General features: G+C 42.5%; 1 protein-coding gene across 1 annotated transcript; it reads right to left on the bottom strand.

The window, feature by feature from the left end:
* Positions 1–986: 986 nt before the first annotated feature.
* mterf3 (mitochondrial transcription termination factor 3) lies at positions 987–17,857 on the bottom strand. The gene is made up of 9 exons (XM_083770121.1): positions 17,846–17,857; positions 15,716–15,831; positions 13,472–13,781; positions 12,565–13,227; positions 10,429–10,618; positions 5,565–5,712; positions 4,561–4,632; positions 3,625–3,786; positions 987–1,615 (listed from the first exon to the last, which is right to left on the bottom strand). The coding sequence occupies exons 2-9, from the start codon at positions 15,815–15,817 to the stop codon at positions 1,421–1,423; spliced, it is 1,842 nt and encodes a 613-aa protein (XP_083626247.1). The 5' UTR covers positions 15,818–15,831; positions 17,846–17,857; the 3' UTR covers positions 987–1,420.
* Positions 17,858–19,187: the final 1,330 nt, after the last annotated feature.

The following is a 19,187-nucleotide window of genomic DNA, read 5'->3' as shown; positions in this document are numbered from 1 at the left end:
GCGAAGAGAAGCTGTTAATTAAAGGAAATCCAGTATTTTAGCCGTGACGTACAGTAAGCGCCCCCTCCAGAGATACTTCCTACTGTTAGTGTCGCTTTTGTGTAGTTATAGTACTGTGTCTCTCCGTCGGACTAAATCTGAGACTAGAACCACAAAAGTTTAATTTTACCGTTTTACTCACAACAACAAAGCTACCGCTCTACCAAATGTGGCTGTGACAGGCCGTCTTGCCCCACACTGAGTACTATCGCCATTTTATTTCATTTGTGTCCACTAAATCCTCCATTAGAGATCGTATTAATTCAAACTACATTCAACGTACTCAACCCCTGCACACATTCTAAATATGCCCGAGAAATATTGTACTGAGCAAATGGACTGTTACGGTACCACCTTCAATAATAATGGTCTTTATTGTCTCCACATCATATATTTTCTTTGTTGAGTTGGAAGCATTCTTCCTATCTGAAAAATAACGTTATTGTATAAAAGATTCACGCGTTTAGATATTCTATTTACAATGACAAGCGGATGGGAGCTGGTGCCATTTGGACCCGGATGTAAATACAAAATGACGTCGGACTTAAATACCAAATGGGATGCAGGTTCAAGATCGGCCACGTTTCCTTTTTAAGACACAAAACTCGCTGGGAAAAGAAAAGCAAAGTTAATACATTTTATTCCAACTATAACAAGTAGCAAAGGACAACAGTCTGTCTCGTCTCTCTCTCTCTCCTTCATCCCTTTCACACAAAAACTAATCTTTGTAAATGGATAAATATACAGTTTCATGGACTTAATAATATCACAAGACTTTAGTCGACTAGATCTACAGTTGATTTAGTCAACTAAAATGTATTTTGATCCTTGACGGCATCGTAATGGCTAGTTTTACACTTGCTGTAAAAAATAGCCGATCTACAAGCTCACAACACGTCGCACTGCGACGCGTTGTGAGCTTGTAGATCGGCAATTTTTTTGCTTACGACAGTAATATGTGACGTGGCGGCGTGGCCCCTCTGGAGTTGAGTTGTGGAACTATATGGCGGTCCCTCTCTCCATCGCCCAAAGTCGCCCGCCACCTGCGGCTGCACTCAGGGGCGCTGGAAGGTATTTATACCAGGGGGGGCTGAAGGGTGGGAGGGAAATCGCGGCCAACCGAGTTAATCATAATTACTCTTATTGTGCTGTTGTTTGGGTTAGATTTCTTTAAACCTGGTGCAGGTGAAAGTAAAACTACAATAGGTTTTTGCTGTCTCGTCAGTTGTTGTGTCTATCTGTCAACTCACTGGCTGTGCATTCTGCATTCAGCACGCTCTGATAGACATGTCAAAGGATTCTCCTCTCCACCAGCAGGGGGTGCTGGAGCACCCTCCGCACCCCCCCTTCCAGCGCTGATGGCTGCACTACAGTCTGCACTCTACAGTGTCTTCTGGAACAGGTAGAAGTCGTCCAGCGTGGCCGAGGCCACCTGGCTGCAGAAGACGTCGTCGGGCAGCGCGGCCAGACGGTCCAGGGCCACGTAGCCGGGCTGGCCCGGGTCGTACTGGGCCTTGGAGAGGTACTGCAGGAACAGGTGGCGCTCTTGCACGCGCAGGAACTTGCAGTTAAGGACCTGCAGCAGAGGGACACACACACACACACACACACACACACACACACACACACACACACACACACACAGTTAACCCATTCTGTCACACACATAGTTAACCCATTCTGTCACACACACAGTTAACCCATTCTTTTTTTTTAATACTGTTTTTATTAGGCATTTTTTGTATATGACAACTTCAGAATATCCTTGACAATGATAATGAGTTATTCAGTTATATAAAATGAAAGATAATGACAGGTGATGTAAATTCCACATACAATACATAATAAAAAAGATATATAAATGTGATAAAAACGAAAAAACTAAAAACAGTTAAACAATGACAAATGTGAACAGACAAACAAAACAAAGACAACAGGACAGACACTCTTGCTCTCAAACTTTCCCAACACGTTGTTGTAAATTAACTGAATTACAGACATTTCTTTTTAAATGAGAAAAAATAAAATAAAGAAAAAATAATCAGTTCCTTTTTTTTCTTTTCTTTCCAATTTTCTAATATGTTATCTATTGTGTAGGAGGGGTTAGCGTGCACCTATTGAAATGGTCAATGAAGGGTTGCCATGTCAGTTAAAATCTATCTTCACTCCCTCTCAATTCAAACTTTATCTTTTCCAATTGCAAGTAGTGCATAACATCTTTCATAAGTGTAGTGTGAGTGGGAACCTGTGCTTGTTTCCAATTCAACAGTATCAGTCTGCGAGCCAGTAGAGTCACATATTTTACCATGTTATATTGGAAAGTAGACAGTTTGACCCCGGGCCCCCTGACCCCCAGAACTGCTGTCAGTGGAACAGTTAACCCATTCTGACCCGAGATCAGATTCTATAAAAATGTCTTCTACATCCTGACAGTTTTCTGAAAAAGCTATGTTTCTATGTCAGTCGTTCTTCGATTAAAAAAAAATAGCAGACCTACAAGTGGCGTGCTATGAGCTTGTAGATCGGCTATTTTTCAATAGCTAAAGCATAGCATGATGCTAACACCAAAAGGGGTTAAAGCCCAAAATGGGACACACACACACACACACACACACACACACACACACACACACACACACACACACACACACACACACACACACACACACACACACACACACACACACACACACACACACACACACACACACACACACACACACACACACACACACACACACACACACAGCGGTGTTGATTTCGTCGTACTATTAATACTATAAGACGGGAAATGTTCGTTGACTACCTTTTTTCCCCACTGACGAAAAGTAAATGGAAACTAAGCTATGATGACTGAAACTATGGCTAAATGTATTGACAGTTTTGTCGACAAATAAAATCTAGATTAAAATACAAGAGATCCAGTATAAGTAATTTTACACTTGGTTGCATGCTGAAAATAGCCGATCTACAAGCACACAACGCGTCGCAGCGTGACGCGTTGTGTGCTTGTAGATCGGCTATTTTCAGCAAGTGTAAAGAAAACTGTCATTATGACGGCATCAAGGCCCGCCTAAATACATTTTAGTCGACTAAATCAACTGTAGATTTAGTCGACTAAAATGTGACTGAAACTAAATGAAAACTATTGAAGAGACTATGGGCTGTATTTTGCGTGTCTTAACCCCTGGCCTACAATTAACGGAAAAAACTGAATTAATCTAAAAATCTAAACCTCCCGTTAACGGAAAAAACGGAATGACAATCAATATCAGTTATCGCGGGGTCAAAAGAGCAAAAAATAATATTTTTTCGCTCACTAATGTTGGATGTAATTTACCAAGAAACGGCCGAAATCCGCGTGATCGTGCGCTATCGTGCACGCGCGCCGTCTCTATGTGCGTTGCTGTAAAAAATGTGATATTTTGCGATCTTTTGGGGTTGATTTGAGGTTAATTTGACTTAGTTATGAAAAATATAGCATTAGCTTAGCAATCCGTACCAGCCAAGCTATTGACTAGGGTCAAAATACTACAGGATGTTGTTGATCGTTGAACCGGAAGTGACTTAGGAAGATTGGGCTACCTGTGGGAACTTGACGATCAGGTGATGGGGGACGCGCATGGTGTTGTGGACGTAGTCAAAGATCTGACTCAGCTTCTTCTTATTGGCCGTGAGGACCTTGGGGACGGCCAGGATGATGTGTTGGACTTCATTGTCCTTAAAGCCAAACTCTACTTTACACACCTGAGGAACACGCACACACACACACACACACACACACACAGCAGCACATTACAGCAAAACTAAATCTCATGGCTGAAAATGTTTGTATGATTAAGATCTAATGTGTGATTTTTGTGTGAAAGGAGCCACAGGAGGTAGAGAGCAGGTCGTCCAATGATCCATATGGGTCGGCGGTTCGAATCCCGGCTCCTCCTCCATGTCTACATGTCGAATGTCGAAGTGTTCCTTGGGCAAGAAGACACTGAACCCCTAATTGCTCCCGATGTGCTGGTTGGTCGGTACCGTGCATGGCTTCCGCCGCAATCGCTAGAGGGGCGTTCGGCGCTAGAGTCTACAATCTATGTAAAGGTGTGTGAATGTGTGTGTGAATGGGTTGAATGTAATGCAATGTAATGATGGTGATGATGATGATGGCTTCTATGACCCATTTATAATAAAAAAATCTTCCAAATCCTCCAGTTTTCTGAAATAAATATTTTCACGATTTTTCAAAAATAGCAGACCTACAAGCTCGTGGCGCGACACTCGGGGCGGGTACCGTCCTAAAGTCGGCTCTTCGGTGCTACTTAAAATTTCTGTCGAGCCGAAATCATTTCGGCACTACAGCGCCGAAACAGCGGTAAAATGGGAGTATGAATCGGCCCTTAATGTGTCCAAAATGAAAATCGATTAGTATAATTCAATATTAACGATTAATCGATTAATCGTTTGGGGGGGGGGCGGGTTGGGTTCCATTATATAGTATATATATATAATGTATTGTGATTCCAGTACCTTCAGAGTCTCTTTGATAGGCTCCAAACTGCCACACAGCAGGCGCGGTAGTCGCGCTACAACGTCCCGCGTCTGAAAAACCAAGAAAAAAACAACATAATCTTATTTCTCATCAAATTCCGCTAGTTTGTTCGTACGGATCAATAGTTTGTACGGTATTGTAGATCAATAGTTCGTACGGATCAATAGTTTGTACGGTATTGTAGATCAATAGTTCGTACGGATCAATGTCATCTTTTGTTCACATCCATCACTGGAAACTCGCGTCATAAAATGGGCAACTGGCGGCCCAGGGACCACATGCGGCCCCCACCTTCACTTAATGTGGCCCCCGCAGGATAATATCAGAATACCGATATATTATTGATTTCCGCCGTTACAATTCCAAAACATGCAAAAAAGGATTTAAATTCAAATATATCAAAAAATAGAAGATCTACAAGCTCAAAACGCGTCGCACTGCAACACGTTTTGAGCTTGTAGTCGATCTTGCTATTTTTTTTGTTATGACAGTAATATGCAATGTGGCCCCTCTGGAGTAAGTGTGGGAAATGATCATCAAAGTTGCCCACGCCAGATTGGCGTGGTGGAAAGAAAGAAACATGAGCAATGCGGCTAACGTATATATGCAACAACACTACCGCGTTCAGCTTCCTTGGTCTCAATTCTTTCCTTCCAGGGAGCAACATGTGAGTCCACCGTACGGTCTTCGCTTCCTAACCTTATTTAAACCCATTTTGACCTGAGATCACATTCTAAAAATGTCTTCTACACCCTGACAGTTTTCTGAAAAAGCTATGTTTCTATGTCAGTCGTTCTTCGATTTTCGAAAAATAGCAGACCTACAAGCTCGTAGCGCGCCACCGAGTGGCGCGCTACGAGCTTGTAGATCTGCTATATTTTTTTTTCAATAGCTAAAGCATAACATAATGCTAACACCAAAAGGGGTTCCTGAACCTTGGTGAAAAGCAGCGTTTTCTCGGTAGGATAAGGAAGACTCTTACGTTGTCGGGGCTGAGGCCCAGCTGCTGCTGGAAGAAGGCCAGCCTGTTGTCCAGCCTCTTCACGCTGAAGTTGAGCAGATACGGAGCTCTGACCACCATGGAGGCCACCGTCTGGGAGCTGAACTTCCTGGAGAGAAGGTAGTTCACCCTTCACGGGAGACACACACAAATGGGGAATCAGCTTTATTTCCCACATCGCAGCCAGTGTTGTTTTCGTCGACTAAAAACTAAACCGAGTAAATGTTCGACGTCGACTACCTTTTTTTTCACCGTCGAAAACGAAATGGAAACTAAATGAAAACTATTAAGCTGTGATGGACTAAATATATTGACAATTTAGTCTGAGTCAACTATGTCGACTAAAATGTTAGGAAAGGACAAGAGATCCAGTATAAATACAAGACAAATCATTTTACACTTGGGTGCATGCTGAAAATAGCAGATCTACAAGCTTACAATGTGTTGCAGCGTGACACGTTGTGAGCTTGTAGATCAGCTATCTTCAGCAATTGTAAAATCATCAATCATAAAACATTTTAGTGGACTAAATCAACTGTAGATTAAAGTCGACAAAAACTAGACAAACACTAAAACATTCCAGGTGACTAAAATGTGTGCCTAAAACTAAAGGAAAACTATTCAAGAGACTAAAACTTAAAATCATAATTTGCTGCCAAAAACAACACTAATCACAGTTTTACAAGTAAAAAAAAGTAGGTGAAATTGTTTTTTGTGCATATAGTCCCCGTCCCCGGTATTTTTCCATGAAAACAAAGAAAGGGAAGAAGAGAGAGAGGTGGGTTAACCCATTTAGACCTGAGACTAGATTCTACAAATGTTTTCTAAATCATGACGGTATTCTGAAAAACCTATGTTTCTGTATCAGTTGTGCTCACACTTTTTCACGTCAAGGACCCCCAGAATTATATGTATTTGGCCGCGGATCCTCCCCCCCCCCCCCCCCCCCCCATCTGAAAATGTGTTGTTCCAGGGAAGCAAAGATTTGAGTTTAAAACGTTCGCTTTGAAAGAATATATTCAAAGATTTGCACCACATTTTCACCATTTTTCTAAAATAGCAGAACTACAAGCTCGTAGCGCTATTTTGCTTCCTAAACATGTTTTCTTTCAAACTAAAGCAAAATAAACATTAAAAATACAGATTTAGATGTTTATTTTGATAGTTTATTTTAGCCAATGACAGCTCGTTTTTCTGGGTGAAAATCCACCATCTATCTATTTTCATGATTGGTTGTTGGTACAAAGGAAGTGACCAAGGTTTGGATGAGATATTTTGTCTCAAAATAGTGGCTTCAAATAAAATGTTTTGGAATTTTACAATACAAATCTTTAAAGGCCGTTTTCTCAAAATGAGTTTTCCTCATACCTGGGACAAAGAATCTCCACTTCAGTTGAACTCACATACACCAAACTTTCCAGTCTTATTCATAACTATATTGGACATTTACAGATGGATTTGTTGATATATCATTCACAGCCTGATTTACATCACATTTTATACCTAAAAACATGCAGAAAATTGGGTTTTTTTTATGCCTGTTGACACTATTTTCTGATTTGTGGAGTGATAATTAGATATCAAAAATCCCATCTGTAATTTTCTTTGTCTCTAATGTGTCAACAAAATGAAATGATAATTTTGAACCTGGCTTTATCCGATCTTCAGATTTATCGTCCCGAAATGTATGCAAATTAGCGCATATAATGCCTAATTTGCATATTTAAACATATCATTTCAGAAAACTTGTAATACAAAAAATCGTAGTTTTAATACTTTTTTTCCCTATTCACCTGGGGTGTCTCGCCTTAACCCATTCTGAACGGGCACCCATTTTGGTGTCGGCATCATGTTATGCTTTAGCTATTGAAAAATAGCAGATCTACAAGCTCATATCGCGCCACCGAGTGGCGCGATACGAGCTTGTAGGTCTGCTATTTTTGAAAAATCGAAGAGCAACTGACATTTCTAGAATCTGATCTCAGGTCAGAATGGGTTAATCAGACCAGTGTGTGTCCGGCGGAAACCTCGTATGAATCTGATCTCAGGTCAGAATGGGTTAAAACACCAAAAATGGGTTCCCTTCCCGCTCAGAATGGGCAGGAAAGAAGAAAGAAAGATTGAGCGCTTTTACCACAAAACACAAGTAAAGGGTTTCAGATATTTAGAAGCTTAAAGGACAACTTTAGTTTTTTTTCAACCAAGGTTCATGTTTTAGCTTGTTATTAGAGAAACTAAAAGGTGAGTGTTAATTTCTTTTCATTTGCAGCTTTCTTTCGTTTTGGGGATTTTAGCAGTTTTTGACAGGGGGGGGGGGGGGGGGGGGGGCGGGGGCATTCGAGCATGGGGCTAAATATGTATTTCTTTACAAAATATTATGGCGGTTTATTTTTTTATTATTTACTATAGTCTTACTAGACCCCAAGAAATTACATCTGGCCACAAAAGATCACAGGATCTACTGAATGTGACAAACTGACATATTGAGCCTATACACACAGTATAAGCCTTCCCCCAGTAGGCTACCTTCACATTCAGTAGATCCTGTGATCTTCTGTGGCCAGATGTAATTTCCTGGGGTTTATTAGGACTATAGTAAATAATAAATAAATACATCACCATCAAATTTGGTAAGAAAATACATATTTAGCCCCATGCTCGAATGCCCCCGCCCCCCTGTCAAAAATCCCTAAAACGAAAGAAAGCAGCAAATGAAAGAAAATTAACACTCACCTTTTAGTTTCTCTAATAACAACCTAAAACATGAACCTTGGTTGAAAAAAACTAAAGTTGTCCTTTAATTAACAGCACACTCGTAGGGTCTCTTAGCTTATTTACAGTGGGAGTACATGTGAGAGAGAGGTGTAGTTCACCCTTCACAAGAAACACAGAGAGAGAACATGTGTGAACATGTAAAGCATTGCCATATCACCAGTCTGTATGAGGAGTGAGTATATTACTATATTGCATTGTTTGATATCGTCCTGACTGTTGATAAAGTGCAATTTAGGCATTTTACAGACGTTCTCATACAGATATATCATTATTCATTACATGAACCTAGTGGTCAACAAGCGAGTCGACACGTTAAATGCACACAAACCATTAACCCATTTAGACCCCAGGCCAAATTCTACAGAATGTCTTCCAAAGGAACACGTTATTCCGACCAGTTCCTTTCCCCTCCATCAGGCGCCCCGGCTGGCCAGGGGGAGGTAGTTTTAGAGACCAGGATTACTGCTAAAGTTTAAAATAACCGTTAAAGTGGTTAAAAGCTAAGGCGACACAGATGCGTGTCCTCAGGACAAAATGGGTTTTAAATGACATTTCTTGGTCAAGCCTGGAGCCTGAGCAGAGCTAACACACATACAGCCTACATCCGGGGGCCCCTAGGGGTCCTTGAGGGAGTTCCAGGGGGTCCCCAGCTAAATGATAGTTAGGAACCAAATGGACCCTTATGGGTCTGTAACTCTGGGAGTTAATTAACTTTAATTTTCCAATATAAATTGGGGGTCCCAGAGATAGAAAACCCATTTTGGGCGGGAACCCCTTTTGGTGTTAGCATTACGTTATGCTTTAGCTATTGAAAAATAGCAGATCTACAAGCTCATAGCGCGCCACCGAGTGGCGCGCTACGAGCTTGTAGGTCTGCTATTTTAGAAAAATCAAAGAACGACTGACATAGAAACATAGCTTTTTCAGAAAACTGTCATTTTCAAACTGAACATTTTTAGAATCTGATCTCAGGTCAGCGTTGTCGTTGGGAGGATCGGGGCAGCAGTGGCCGAACGGTTTGCGGAGCAGTCTTGATATCGGAAGGTTGCTAGTTCGTATCCCCGGACCGGCACGTTAAAATTACCACCGCTGAAGTGCCCTTGGACAAGGCATTGAACCCCTACCATGAAATGTTCTATGAGCAGGGCCTGGCTGTAAACAAGTTCTTGAGCTTAGTCCAGTTACCCTGGGTAAACATAGTACCTTTCCTTTCCTTTAGTCCAGTCACCCTGGGTAAACATAGTACCTTTCCTTTCCTTAGTCCAGTTACCCTGGGTAAACAAAGTACCTTTCCTTCCCTTAGTCCAGTTACCCTGGGTAAACATAGTACCTTTCCTTTGTCCAGTTACCCTGGGTAAAACATAGTACCTTTCCTTTCCTTAGTCCAGTTACCCTGGGTAAACATGGTACCTTTCCTTTCCTTAGTCCAGTTACCCTGGGTAAACATAGTACCTTTCCTTTCCTTTGTCCAGTTACCCTGGGTAAACATAGTACCTTTCCTTTCCTTAGTCCAGTTACCCTGGGAAAACATAGTACCTTTCCTTTCCTTAGTCCAGTTACCCTGGGTAAACATAGTACCTTTCCTTTCCTTTAGTCCAGTTACCCTGAGTAAACATAGTACCTTTCCTTTCCTTAGTCCAGTTACCCTGGGTAAACATAGTACCTTTAGTCCAGTTACCCTGGGTAAACATAGTACCTTTAGTCCAGTTACCCTGGGTAAACATAGTACCTTTAGTCCAGTTACCCTGGGTAAACATAGTACCTTTAGTCCAGTTACCCTGGGTAAACATAGTACCTTTAGTCCAGTTACCCTGGGTAAACATAGTACCTTTAGTCCAGTTACCCTGGGTAAACATAGTACCTTTAGTCCAGTTACCCTGGGTAAACATAGTACCTTTAGTCCAGTTACCCTGGGTAAACATAGTACCTTTAGTCCAGTTACCCTGGGTAAACATAGTACCTTTAGTCCAGTTACCCTGGGTAAACATAGTACCTTTAGTCCAGTTACCCTGGGTAAACATAGTACCTTTAGTCCAGTTACCCTGGGTAAACATCTTTCTTTCTTTCTTACCTGGTGCTCAGGTTGTCCAGGCTCTCGGTGAGGAGGAAGGGGTTGTGGGACAGCAGGCGGCCCAGGCCAGACTCCTCCACCCCCAGGTCTCTGAGGAAGAGCAGCCTGGGAGCCACGTCGGCCTGGAAGTCCAGCCTCAGCAGCATGGTGCCCACGTTGGCCCTCTGCTCCAGCCGACGCAGGTTCACGCCTGGAACGCAGGCGTGGATAGAGAAGGTTCTTATACCATGACAAAGTCTACTACCTTAGCACAAGATTTCTTAAAACCTTGAGTCAATGTCACTGTGGAAGGAGGTATAAGGTGGCGAACTTAAAAGAGGGTCCAAGGCAGCCTTCATCAGGGTCAATTCAGAGTTGACCCTGATGAAGGCCCATGCAGGCCGAAACGCGTCCGTCGTGTTTTTAACCCTTTTAAAATGAGATAAAGGATTTGTTCTACTTCAACTGGACAGAGCTAGCCTGGTTAATAAACCAGACCGAATCAGCCGTTGGCAAAAAAAATTGCCTACCGGCGGATTTCGGTCTGGCGAGGCTCAATTGTACGCCCATTTTCTACACACGAGAACGTGTGCGCCCAATAGGGACACGGTATGCAATATGGGCGGGCTTTGGTACAGTGACGTTCAATGCTTGAGACCTTTGACTGACAGTAGCTCTGACCAATTGCGTCAAAGAGAAAATGTTTCCCTGGAAATGAAATCCAAGCTGAGCCTCCCCAGACTAATATCCCGCGGATCCGTGCGATATTAGTCTGGTTTATTAACCAGGCTAGGACAGAGCTGCCTTGGACCCTCTTTTAAGTTCGCCACCTTAATATCTCCTTCCACAGTGACATTGACTCAAGGTATAGAACTTTTTAAGAAAATCTTGTGCTTTGCTATAATATGAAACCCTCTCCAAAGAGCACCTGTCTACAGTTTTCTCTACATAAAGGACCCACGAAGCGCTTCTTCTTTTCTTTTTTTAAAGTCTACTACCTTTTTTTCCACTGACGAAAACGAAATGGAAACTAAATGAAAACTAAGCTATATGATGACTAAATATTTCATATTGACAATTTAACTAATTAAACAAATACAAACTAGGCTAAAATGTTCGCAAGAGACTAGTTGGACAAAAGATCAAGTACAAGTCATTTTTATAAGTGAAATGCTGAGAAGTAGAGGAAAGAAAAGAGTAAAAAAATAATAATAATAACTCAAGTGAAGATCTTTTTTTTTTTTTTTTACTTCTTCTCAGTTCCAGTTATCCGACCCACCTGTCCATTTGTAGGTGTGCAGAAGGACTTTTTTCTTATAAGTCAAATGCAGAAAATAGCAGATCTACAAGGCCGTTGTGAACATGCAGATCGGCCATTTTTCAGAGCGCAACCAAGTGCAAAAATCTGGCATTATACAACACCATCCCCACCAACGCCAAAATAGATTTTAGTCGACTAAATCAACTGTAGATTTAGCCTTCATTTTTTTTTAATTAGTCTTCATTTTTATTCTATGACTAAAACGAAATCAACGTTTGCTGTTAAAATCAACACTATTCTATAGAGGATTAGGACCATTCTTTATCAATAACTATGCCCGGGACCCGTCCCAAACTAGTGAAAATAGCAGATCTACAAGCTCACAACGGGTCGCTTTGTGCCGCGTTGACGTCTATTTTTCACTACTCACTTCGTAAACGTTTAGTTACCGGTATCTAATTCATGGAATTTCTTCGATTATTCTTTCATCTAGTCATGACATTTCTTACATTTTTCGGAATGTTTTATTTTATTTTATTTTAATTTTTATACTAATATTAATTAAAAACAAAATGTAGGAAACAAAAAGATAATAAAGGGATCCACGACCCACTGTTTGGGAAACGGCGCCCTGTAGTGTTATAGCTGTAAAATCTACAGCTCCTTAGGGCCGATTCATACTCCTATTTTACCGCTGTTTCGGCGCTGTAGTGCCCAAATGATTTCGGCTCAGTAGCACCGAAGAGCCGACTTTAGGACGGTACCCGCCCCCCTCCCCCCGCACCTCAAATGACATCCCATTGTAGGCTCTACAGCGCCGAACCGACTTTTATTCGGCTCTAAAATAGGAGTATGAATGGGCCCTTAGAGTCCCTACAGTCAGTTGTTTAACTCACCTAGCTGGACCAGCCTGCTGAGCGTCTCAGACTTGTCCACATAGGCCACCAGAGACTGGGAGGTCAGAGGAGGGAGGTCCGATGGAGCCACGATGGAGCCGTACTCTCCATCTCTGGTCTCCTCCTGTGGTCTGGAGGTGGAGATGGTCTCTTCATCTCTGGTCTCCTCCTGTGGTCTGGTGGAGGAGATGGTATCTTCATCTCTGGTCTCCTCCAGGAGGACAGAGAGCTGTGGTCTGGTGGAGGAGATGGTCTCTTCATCTCTGGTCTCCTCCAGGAGGACAGAGAGCTGTGGTCTGGAGGTGGAGATGGTCTCTTCATCTCTGGTCTCCTCCAGGGCAGGGAGCTGTGGTCTGGAGGTGGAGATGGTCTCTGCATCTCTGGTCTCCTCCAGGAGGACAGAGAGCTGTGGTCTGGTGGAGGAGATGGTATCTTCATCTCTGGTCTCCGCCAGGAGGACAGAGAGCTGTGGTCTGGAGGTGGAGATGGTCTCTTCATCTCTGGTCTCCTCCAGGGCAGGGAGTTGTGGTCTGGAGGTGGAGATGGTCTCTTCATCTCTGGTCTCCTCCTGTGGTCTGGTGGAGGAGATGGTATCTTCATCTCTGGTCTCCTCCAGGGCAGGGAGCTGTGGTCTGGAGGTGGAGATGGTCTGGGCGCCCAGATCTGGTCAACGCAACCAAACGCCAGTGTTAATTTGTGTAGCCATAGTTAAAACTAGTTAAAACTATTTTAAAATGTTTTTTCAAAATAGTAAAAAATAGCAAATAGCGTTTAGGGATAAGGGTGGCGCAAGATGGAGCCCTACAGGTCCTTTCAGATGGGCAGCGACTGACGACACCAATTCATTTTCAATTAATTAAGTCATCATTTCAACATCGTGCATCTCTAAAGAAATATGTCAACGTACGCAGCGCTGTCTCTCTTGCAGTCGCCGTCGGCGCGGCGGCATGGCCGACTCTCTGCGATGAAGACGGGTTCTGGTTCTGGTTCTGGTACGGAGCAGCGACAGCATCCGTGTCTCTCCACGGTTCTGCCACGGTGTTCTCCTCGTCGTCTCTGGCCTGGGCTAGAGACAGCGGTTTGCCGGCGCTCACGTCGCCGGAATAGAGCCGTTTCCAGCGGTGTCTGGCGTGCGGCGGCGGCGGCGGCGCTGTCGCGCGGCTCCCAGACGCGGCAGAGAGGCCGGTCACACTGAAGGCTGTGGAGCATCGCTGGACCTGCATATAGAGAGGACGGTCACCGTTACACACTGAACCCATTCAGACCTGAGGACGACATCTGTGTCACCGTATAGCTTTTAACCACTTTTAACCATCTGTTGAAAGATGGCAGATCTACAAGCTCATAGCGCCGCACCGGGGGCTGCACTACGAGCTTGTAGATCTGCCATTTTTGGAAAATCGTGAAAACGTGGTGCAGATCTTTGAATATATATTCTTTCACAGTGAACGTTTTTAACGCAAATGTTTGCTTCTGGGGGGGTCCCTGGAACATTATTTTCAGATGGGGTCTGCGGCCAAATACTAACATACATATAACATGTTTGGGGTCCTTCACATGAAATAGTTTGAGCACCACTGATATAGAAACATAGGATTTCTCTTTTTTTATATATATATTTTTTATCCCACGATTTTGTAACCCATTTTTCACCCCTGTGTCAATCATCTAATGTGATCCTAGGCTCTACACACCCTCCACCAACCAATGTATGGGGGACAAGGGGAGAGCAACGGACTTGAACTCATGCTTCCTTCATGCCTGAGTGTCCAAGTTGCTCCTTTACACCTGACAGGGGGGAGTTTCCCTGGTTGGACGTAGCGCGTGGAAGGAACACGTTATTCCAACCAGTTCCTTTCCCCTCCATCAGGCGCCCCGGCTGGCCAGGGGGAGGCAGTTTAGTGACCAGGATTACTGCATGTTTTTTTGTGAGGGTACCTACCCTAGGGGACACGGGGAGAACATGTGAGGGTACCTACCCTAGGGGACACGTGGAGAACATGCAAACTCCACACAGAAAGGCCCTTTCGCCAACCCCGCCTTCGGGTATGGGCACTGATGACGCGGAGGAGGAAAAAACATAGGTTTTTAAGAAAACTTTGAGGATTTAGAAGAGATTTCGTAGAATCAGTTCTAAGGTCTAAATGGGCTAAGTTGATGAATAATAAATTGTCACAGAAATAATTGCGATTAACAACTTAACAACTCGCCCATTGAGTGTATCCAATTGTGTTTGCTTTTGCATTGAACATTGGAATCTTACAATTTGTATTTCTGGCTTTGTGATCAGAAATTGCACCAGGGCAGATATGACAAATAATTTAAATATACAAAGAAATCACTGACACATTGAAATCATTTCTAATATATTTTTTCTCTTTCAAAAAAATAAGTACAAAATAGCGGAAACGGTTACTCTACAAGCTCACAACACGTCACAATGTGATGTGTTGTGAGCTTGTAGATCTGCTATGAACAATTATCAACGTGGAAACGATTGAAGGTCCCCCAGTTTGACATGCATTAGTCTCTACGGGCCCCATTTAAGGGCATTTCTATCTCTGGGACCAACTTTACGTCAATTAACACACCCCACTTTGGGAACCCCTGTACTACAGCAGTGTTGTTTTTGGCAGCAAATTTTGATTTTAGTTTTAGTCATAGTCTTTTGAATAGTTTATTTAGTTTTAGTCACATTTTAGTCACCTGGAATGTATTAGTGTTAGTCTAGTTTTAGTCGACTAAATGTCATGAGATTTTAGTCGACTAAATCTACAGTTGATTTAGTCGACTAAAATGCATTTTGGTGGGCATTGATGCCGCCGTAAGGACTGTTTTTACACTTGCTGAAAATAGCCGATCTACAAGCTCACAACGCGTTGTGCGCTTGTAGATCGGCTATTTTCAGCATGCAACCAAGTGTAAAATGACTTACACTGGATCTCTTGTCCACTAGTCCCTTCCTAACATTGTAGTCTAGTTTTTATCTGTTGACGAAATTGTCAGTATATTTAGTCTTAGTTTTAGTCACCATAGATAGCACAGTTTTCATTTAGTTTCCATTTAGTTTTCGTCAGTGGGAAAAAGGTGGTCGACGAACATGTTTCGTCTTAGTTTTAGTCTAAGAAAACAACACTGTACTACAGTATACCTGAGCAGAGATGTGCGAGGCGCCGCGCGCCACCTCGGAGTGAAGAACGAAGCATCTCGTGCATCTGTGGCACCACAGGCGCACGCAGGAGCTGGAGGCCATTTTGTGGCCGTTCGCTACAAAGACAAAGAGGTTAGATGTCGGAATGCATGTTTTATGTGGTCGGCAGCGGGTACTGGTGTCACGCTGCGTCAAGTCATATCCATATATGGATATCTATCTACCTATGATGTCAGGCTTTTGGGGCGGGGGGTTCGGTTACGCCCATATATGGACCTACCAGGAGGGGGTCGTGTCTATGACATCAGACCTGGGTATGTCAGTTATCAGTGGTTCTCAAACATGTCATTTAATTTCAAGGATTTGATTGATTGATTGATTGATTGATTGACAGTTTGCAGAATTACAGTACATTTCAAATACAACTCAATACAAAAACTGTTAACTGTGAGTGGACGACACCATAAAGCATTACACTTGTTTAGAATAGGGCGCACCATTTTCAATTCATCAAAACAATACTTACAATTTTTATCCTAATAAAAATAAAAATGAAAGGTCTAATAAAGTAATCAATCAACCCCAGAACGCTGAGAGTGTACTACAAATGTCCATTTTGGTTCCATTTCTGCACTGTCAGAGTTACAGACCTGCAGGCCAGGGTTCCTTTTGAACCCCCTTAACCCATTTTGGGTGGGAACCCCTTTTGGTGTTAGTATTATGCTATGCTTTAGCTATTGAAAAACAGCAGATCGACAAGCTTGTAGCATGCCACCGAGTGGCGCGCTATGAGGATCATAGAATGCAGAGACAGTGTAGCGTCTCAGTAAACTATAGGATCATAGAATGCAGAGACAGTGTAGTGTCTCAGTAAACTATAGGTTCATAGAATGCAGAGAGACAGTGTAGTGTCTCAGTAAACTATAGGTTCATAGAATGCAGAGAGACAGTGTAGTGTCTCAGTAAACTATAGGATCATAGAATGCAGAGAGACAGTAAACTATAGGTTCATAGAATGCAGAGAGACAGTGTAGTGTCTCAGTAAACTATAGGATCATAGAATGCAGAGACAGTGTAGTGTCTCAGTAAACTATAGGATCATAGAATGCAGAGAGACAGTGCAGCGTCTCAGTAAACTATAGGATCATAGAATGCAGAGACAGTGTAGTGTCTCAGTAAACTATAGGATCATAGAATGCAGAGACAGTGCAGCGTCTCAGTAAACTATAGGATCATAGAATGCAGAGACAGTGTAGTGTCTCAGTAAACTATAGGATCATAGAATGCAGAGAGACAGTGTAGTGTCTCAGTAAACTATAGGATCATAGAATGCAGAGACAGTGTAGTGTCTCAGTAAACTATAGGTTCATAGAATGCAGAGAGACAGTGTAGTGTCTCAGTAAACTATAAGATCATAGAATGCAGAGAGACAGTGTAGTGTCTCAGTAAACTATAGGATCATAGAATGCAGAGACAGTGTAGTGTCTCAGTAAACTATAGGTTCATAGAATGCAGAGAGACAGTGTAGTGTCTCAGTAAACTATAGGATCATAGAATGCAGAGAGACAGTGTAGTGTCTCAGTAAACTATAGGATCATAGAATGCAGAGACAGTGTAGTGTCTCAGTAAACTATAGGATCATAGAATGCAGAGAGACAGTGTAGCGTCTCAGTAAACTATAGCACCCATTCCAGCTATGGGCTAACAAACTCAATGCAATTCCACTATGATTGAGTATAGTGTTTGTAAACAATTGTAAGTATTGCCTTTGTTAAATGTTAAATGTTTGTCTGTGTCGGACCCCAGGAAGACTAGCTTTTGTCAAGGCAAAAGCTAATGGGGATCCTTATAAACAATAAGACGATGGAGGGATTCTCCTATGCATTCTAATTTTGTCATAGACAGAACTGTGTTACAGAATATTAATGGTATTCTTCATGAAATACATGATGATTGTAAGTTCACACTAAAGACAGAAGCTCATAAAGGTTTGGCTCAGCGACTACTAAAAATAATAGTTGTGTTGTGTTTTCATAATGGATACACCATTTAAGATTTAAAAAGCGTTAAAAAAAAGACACAGTCTTTTCATGAAAAACAAAATAAGACATAATGTGTGTTATGGCCAACCTGATGATAGAAGCTCCTCTTCTGCACTGAATGTCAACTGTTGTGCACCGCACGAGCTTAGACTCTACATCCCATAGCCCCGAGGGACAGTCGTACTGTGATTGGCTCAATTGGTTGTCATAGCGGTCTGCTTTTTTAATTTTTAATTCAATACATATTTAATGTGGGAGATTTTTTAATATATATATATATATATATATATATATATATATATAACAAGAGAAAACTAATGTGTACAAAGTTAACTGTAGTCTAATCAAGCTCCATCCAGGTAAAAATAATACCTCGAAGTTGAGCTAATAAAGTGAGTGTTGCTATAGACAACCATCTAGCCTATCAGCGCGGCCGTCCTTCCGGACAGTGGGATTAAAACGCGGAAGCAAAACAACACGCATTTACTTCCATGTCAAAGAAAGCATGAGCAGCAAAGGATCCAGGCACTGTTGCCGTGCGCCACCTGGTGGAGCTGGTGTGTAACTGTTAGTTGAATAAAAGGATGGATGGACTTCCTTCCAGCTATCTTTATGATTTATTATGAATAACATTAAATTATTAAATACTTTTGTTTAATTAAATAAATGGTATACACCTCTGTTAAAGGTCCACTTCCTTCACCACTTTTCAACCTATCTTAATCCTTAATAATCATGATAAAATGGCAATTTTATTTCCTACTCAGTCTGTCTCATAGGAGGGCTGTGGCCCTGTGGGCAGTTCAGAAACCAGTCTGTGTCTCATAGGAGGGCTGTGGGCAGTTCAGAAACCAGTCTGTGTCTCATAGGAGGGCTGTGGGCAGTTCAGAAACCAGTCTGTGTCTCATAGGAGGGCTGTGGGCAGTTCAGAAACCAGTCTGTGTCTCATAGGAGGGCTGTGGGCAGTTCAGAAACCAGTCTGTGTCTCATAGGAGGGCTGTGGGCAGTTCAGAAACCAGTCTGTGTCTCATCGGAGGGCTGTGGGCAGTTCAGAAACCAGTCTGTGTCTCATAGGAGAGCTGTGGGCAGTTCAGAAACCAGTCTGTGTCTCATAGGAGGGCTGTGGGCAGTTCAGAAACCAGTCTGTGTCTCATAGGAGGGCTGTGGGCAGTTCAGAAACCAGTCTGTGTCTCATAGGAGGGCTGTGGGCAGTTCAGAAACCCGTCCTAATAGAAACTGCAGGCTTTCTAGTCCTGAAAAGTTGCAATGCGAAAATGGAAGTTTCTGAACTGCCCACAGCCCTCCTATGAGACAGACTGAGTAGAAAAAGATTGTGCCATTTTATCATGATTATTAAGGACCTATTAAGATATTAATTAGATTACTGAAAATACAGAATGAACACATATGAATGGATCACTTATAATACA

The sequence above is a fragment of the Protomyctophum parallelum genome (assembly GCF_964188405.1).
Source record: "Protomyctophum parallelum genome assembly, chromosome: 7".
Classification (NCBI taxonomy): domain Eukaryota; kingdom Metazoa; phylum Chordata; class Actinopteri; order Myctophiformes; family Myctophidae; genus Protomyctophum; species Protomyctophum parallelum.
The sequence above is the reverse complement of the archived record's forward strand: the minus strand, read 5'-3'. Positions and strand labels throughout refer to the sequence as shown.